The 6,211-nt window shown below is 47.6% G+C and overlaps 1 protein-coding gene across 1 annotated transcript; it reads left to right on the top strand.

The window, feature by feature from the left end:
- Positions 1–2,048: 2,048 nt before the first annotated feature.
- Positions 2,049–5,419, top strand: LOC138794220 (autotransporter adhesin BpaC-like). Its single transcript, XM_069973002.1, has 2 exons — positions 2,049–3,725; positions 4,736–5,419. Exons 1-2 carry the CDS (start codon positions 2,049–2,051, stop codon positions 5,417–5,419), a joined length of 2,361 nt encoding a protein of 786 aa, XP_069829103.1.
- Positions 5,420–6,211: the final 792 nt, after the last annotated feature.

Genomic DNA, 6,211 nt, shown 5'->3' with positions numbered 1-6,211 from the left:
GATGTTATTTGCTGTTAAATGACGACCACCCAATAACAACGGACATCATTTTGACTGCGTGTGAACACGGCCTAAAGGTACGTTTTTCTTAATAATCCTATTAACACTTTGGAGTTGAGGTCCATGTGGATTTCATGGCAAAGAGTTCTTGATATTATGTTATTATTATGTTATGTTATTATATTATTATGTTATGTTACTATATTATTATGTTATGTTATTATGTTACTATTATATTATTATGTTATGTTGTTATATGCCACATCCGCGGTCGCGCTGTCACTTCTGCTCTGTGCCAGGGCTCCTCCTCCTCCTCCGGCTCATTGCCAGCTCAATAGCGCGTCCCTGTCTCCTAGGGAGCGCGTGCACCTTAATTGGCTGATGCTCTGCAGTTCTCCTATAAATTGCAGCCCTGCCCCACCACAGGTGTTGGAGCCTCTACATGCTTCCCATTAGTGTGTGTTTGAGCTTTCATGTATCCTGCCTGTGTACCCTGCCCGCATATTCCTGCCCAGCAGTTTCAGCTATTCCAGGTTCCTGCCATCTGACTGCTGTCTCCGTTCCAGCCGAGCCTCCTGCTGAGTTCCAGCCTATCTGCCGACTAGTCTCCAGCTCCACCACCACTAGCAAGCCAAGGCGGGGGTAGTGACCTGGGGGTAAGTAAGTCCATCCTGCCTTGCGGCGGGCTCTGGTGGAGACCAGCGGCCCCTTAGACTCCGCTCCCTGGTGCGGCTTACGTCATCGCTAGTGGTGGCACAGCGGATCCACAACACCCAGCATTACATTATTATTATGTTATATTATGTTATGTTATTATGTTACTATTATGTTATTATAATGTTATTATGTTATGTTACTATTATGTTACTATTATGTTACTATTATGTTATTATGTTATGTTATTGTTATGTTACTATTATGTTATTATTATGTTATTATGTTATGTTACTATTATGTTATTATTATGTTATGTTATTATTATGTTATTATTATGTTACTATTATGTTATTATTATGTTATTATGTTATGTTATTATTATGTTACTATTATGTTATTATTATGTTATTATTATGGTATGTTATTATTATGGTATGTTATTATTATGTTATTATGTTATGTTATTATTATGTTGTTATTATGTTATGTTACTATTATGTTATTATTATGTTATGTTATTATTATGTTATTATTATGTTACTATTATGTTATTATTATGGTATGTTATTATTATGGTATGTTATTATTATGTTATGTTATTATTATGTTATTATTATGTTATTATTATGTTATTATGTTATGTTATTATTATGTTATTATTATGTTATTATTATGTTATTATTATGTTATGTTATTATTATGTTATTATTATGTTATGACGCTGTTCTCATTGAACCTTTCTGATGAGATAGACGACATAGCTATTACAGGTGTATATACAAATGTACAAAAATGACAGAAATACATAAGTAACCGGAAATTTTAAATAAATCCAGATATTTCTACTTCCCGTGGGTGACTGTAAATCTAGAGACGTTTCAATGTCAACTGTACGTATAATAAAAAAACAACCCTCGCGGTGCTGGATCTGATTTATAGAGCTCATTGCCGCCGCTCACTCCTCGCTGCGTGGGTGTGACATCTGACATGCTGCCCATAGTGAGTATTGTTTATGCTGAGACAGGACTTAGAATCATCGTCTTCTTAATCGTCATCGTCATCAGCAATTCTGCATCGTCAGCTCGTGATGAGTGTAATTTCCTGCACGCTCGTGAAAACCCGGCTGCAGTCTGGAACAATCCCGTCTCAGTGTCCCTCGCTCTTGTTGATCCTTTCATTTCCTCCAGCCGATTCCTAGAAAGTTTTATGTTTCCCATACAGGCTGCTTATTTAAGGCAAGAAAAAAAAAATTCTGCTCACACCTTTCGGCATCAAAAAGCTGCTTACTAATCGAGAGGATTCATAAAAAGAGCCAAATCCCATCATTGGTGGATGTGTAATTACAACATTTCTCCTAAATGCAAATGAGCGAACAATATAATACAAATATAATGGAAGAAGAAGTTCTGGAGAAGCAGCTTCTTCCTGGGACGCTCGGGGAGTCTGGGACTGAGGCACTAACTATCCAAACAATATGGCGTCTTAAAGGGGAACTAGAAGCATCTCACCGGCTGATACGTCCCTATAGTGCACCGGCTGCTGAGGGTAGTGTACCGGGTGCTGAGAATAGTGTACCGGCTGCTGAGGATAGTGTACCGGCTGCTGAGGATAGTGTACCGGGTGCTGAGGATAGTGTACCGGCTGCTGAGGATAGCGTACTGGCTGCTGAGGATAGTGTACCGGGTGCTGGGGATAGTGTACCGGGTGCTGAGGATAGTGTACCGGGTGCTGAGGATACTGCACTGGCTGCTGAGGATAGTGCAGCGGCTGCTGAGGATAGCGCACTGGCTGCTGAGGATAGCGTACCAGGTGCTGGGGATAGCGTACCGGCTGCTGGGGATAGCGTACCAGCTGCTGAGGGTAGGGCACTGGCTGCTGAGGATAGTGTACCGGGTGCTGGGGATAGTGTACCGGGTGCTGGGGATAGTGTACCGGGTGCTGGGGATAGTGTACCGGGTGCTGAGGATAGTGCACTGGCTGCTGAGGATAGTGCAGCGGCTGCTGAGGATAGCGCACTGGCTGCTGAGGATAGCGTACCGGGTGCTGGGGATAGCGTACCGGCTGCTGAGGGTAGGGCACTGGCTGCTGAGGATAGTGTACCGGGTGCTGGGGATAGTGCACCGGGTGCTGAGGATAGTGTACCGGGTGCTGGGGATAGTGTACCGGGTGCTGGGGATAGTGTACCGGGTGCTGGGGATAGTGTATCGGGTGCTGAGGATAGTGCACTGGCTGCTGAGGATAGTGTACCGGGTGCTGGGGATAGTGTACCGGGTGCTGGGGATAGTGTACCGGGTGCTGAGGATAGTGTACCGGGTGCTGAGGATAGTGCACCGGGTGCTGAGGATAGTGTACCGGGTGCTGGGGATAGTGTACCGGGTGCTGGGGATAGTGTACCGGGTGCTGAGGATAGTGTACCGGGTGCTGAGGATAGTGCACTGGCTGCTGAGGATAGTGCAGCGGCTGCTGAGGATAGCGTACCGGGTGCTGAGGATAGCGTACCGGGTGCTGGGGATAGTGTACCGGGTGCTGGGGATAGTGCACCGGGTGCTGAGGATAGTGTACCGGGTGCTGGGGATAGTGTACCGGGTGCTGAGGATAGTGTACCGGGTGCTGGGGATAGTGTACCGGGTGCTGAGGATAGTGTACCGGGTGCTGGGGATAGTGTACCGGGTGCTGGAGATAGTGTACCGGGTGCTGAGGATAGTGTACCGGGTGCTGGGGATAGTGTACTGGGTGCTGAGGATAGTGTACCGGGTGCTGAGGATAGTGTACCGGGTGCTGGGGATAGTGTACCGGGTGCTGAGGATAGTGTACCGGGTGCTGGGGATAGTGTACCGGGTGCTGGGGATAGTGCACCGGGTGCTGAGGATAGTGTACCGGGTGCTGAGGATAGTGTACCGGGTGCTGAGGATAGTGTACCGGGTGCTGGGGATAGTGTACCGGGTGCTGAGGATAGTGTACCGGGTGCTGGGGATAGTGTACCGGGTGCTGGGGATAGTGTACCGGGTGCTGAGGATAGTGTACCGGGTGCTGAGGATAGTGTACCGGGTGCTGGGGATAGTAACATAGTAACATAGTAAATAAGGTTGAAAGAAGACAAGAGTCCATCAGGTTCAACCTAGGAAAATCCTACTGTGTTGATCCAGGAAGGCGAAAAACCCCTATGGGGCAGAAGACAACTGCCCCACCACAGGGAGAAACTCCCCCCCCCCCTCCCCCGACTGCAATGGCAACCAGAACAATCCCCGGATCAACGTATCACCAGAAATCTAATGCCCATAACTTGTAATATTATATTGTTCAAGAAAAGCATCCAGGCCTCCCTTGTACTTATATAATGAATCAGCCATGATAACATCATGTGGCGGAGAGTCCCACAGTCTTACCGCTCGTACAGTAAAGAACCCGCGTCGATGCTGATGATGAAATCTTCTTTCCTCTAGACGTAGAGGATGCCCCCTAGTCATGGTTACAGGTCAGGAGTAAGGAGACCACTACAAAGATCTCTGTACTGTCCAGTCATATGTTTGTACATTGTGATCAGATCGCCCCTAAGACGTCTTTTTTCTAGTGTAAATAACCCCAAGCGTGATAACCTGTCCTGGTCCTGTAACCCACCCATTCCCTTAGTGACCTTTGTGGCCCTCCTCTGCACCCGCTCCAGTTCAGCTGTGTCCTTCTTATATACCGGTGCCCTATGCTGTATACAGTATATACCATGTGTGGTCTGACCAGTGATTTATAAAGAGGCAAAACTATGCTCTTCATCTTTATTCTATACCTCTTTTGATGCATCCCATTATTTTATTAGCCTTGGCAGCTGCTGCCTGGCACTGATCACTATAGATGAGGTTACTGTCCACCAATACCCCCAGGTACTTTTCGGCAGCAGTGTTACCCAGTGTTTTATTATTTAGCACATAACTGTACTTATTATTTCTATGGCCCAAATGCATAACCTTACATTTATCCACATTATACATCATCTGCTATTTCTCCGCCCAAGCCTCTAGCTTCTCCAAATCCCTCTGTAATATGATATTATCCTCCTCTGTGGTGATTACTTTACCCAGTTTAGTATCATCATAGTGTACCGGGTGCTGAGGATAGTGTACCGGCTGCTGAGGATAGTGCACCGGCTGCTGAGGATAGCGCACTGGCTGCTGAGGATAGCGTACCGGCTGCTGGGGATAGCGTACCGGCTGCTGAGGGTAGGACACTGGCTGCTGAGGATAGCGTACCGGCTGCTGGGGATAGCGTACCGGCTGCTGGGGATAGCATACCGGCTGCTGAGGGTAAGACACTGGCTGCTGAGGATAGTGTACCGGGTGCTGAGGATAGTGTACCGGGTGCTGAGGATAGTGTACCGGGTGCTGGGGATAGTGTACCGGGTGCTGAGGATAGTGTACCGGGTGCTGGGGATAGTGTACCGGGTGCTGGGGATAGTGTACCGGGTGCTGGGGATAGTGTACCGGGTGCTGGGGATAGTGTACCGGGTGCTGGGGATAGTGTACCGGGTGCTGGGGATAGTGTACCGGGTGCTGGGGATAGTGCACCGGGTGCTGAGGATAGTGTACCGGGTGCTGAGGATAGTGTACCGGGTGCTGGGGATAGTGTACCGGGTGCTGGGGATAGTGTACCGGGTGCTGGGGATAGTGTATCGGGTACATTTATTACCTCACATCAGCAGTTTATCTTCTATGCTAATGAGGCAGTTTGGTGCACTAGTGGTGGGTTTATTGCCCCCAGTGCACCGATCTAACCCCAACACGGCACAACTACGGTATTGTCCCTAATAGCAATCCTTCCTGGGTATCTCCCTACAGCAGAGTCCAGTGGTGCATGATACTTACTCTATTCACACCCACCTCTGTATGAAGTTGGACGCATATAGGGGTATAGTATTGTGCTGCATTTTATTGGCTGCTCTTTCAAGCAACTAACATTGGGGGTGTTAGTTGCTTCATGACATGGGGGATATTATGCTACATCTGGGGGCCTGCCTGCGCAAATTACTATTGTGTGGGGAAACAATGGGGCCTAACTATTGTGTGGGGAAACAGTGAGGGCCTACTACTACTACTACTATATGGGAGCACAGGGGGCCTATTACTATATGGGAGCACAGGGGGCCTATTACTATATGGGAGCACAGGGGGCCTAATCCTATATGGGAGCACAGGGGGCCTACTACTATATGGGAGCACAGGGGGCCTACTCCTATATGGGAGCACAGGGGGCCTACTCCTATATGGGAGCACAGGGGGCCTACTCCTATATGGGAGCACAGGGTTATTATTAGATGTCCCCACATCATCTCCCGCTTACACTCTCTGAGCCCATTCTAATGACCCCGTCCTAGTCACTGACTATACTCGGGGTAACAATGCTGCTATTGTCTCCACAACTCAACCTCAGTAACTTGGCATCAGCTTTGACTCCTCCTTCTTTTTGATTTTCAGGCCTGATACAATCCCTCACATTTGGTTGTACACGAATCCATCAGAACTTTCCTAGTATTTCTTATAATCTTCTATCTGGTCCTTTGCAGTCA

The sequence above is a fragment of the Dendropsophus ebraccatus genome, chromosome 5, assembly GCF_027789765.1.
Source record: "Dendropsophus ebraccatus isolate aDenEbr1 chromosome 5, aDenEbr1.pat, whole genome shotgun sequence".
Taxonomy (NCBI): Eukaryota; Metazoa; Chordata; class Amphibia; order Anura; family Hylidae; genus Dendropsophus; species Dendropsophus ebraccatus.
The sequence above is the reverse complement of the archived record's forward strand: the minus strand, read 5'-3'. Positions and strand labels throughout refer to the sequence as shown.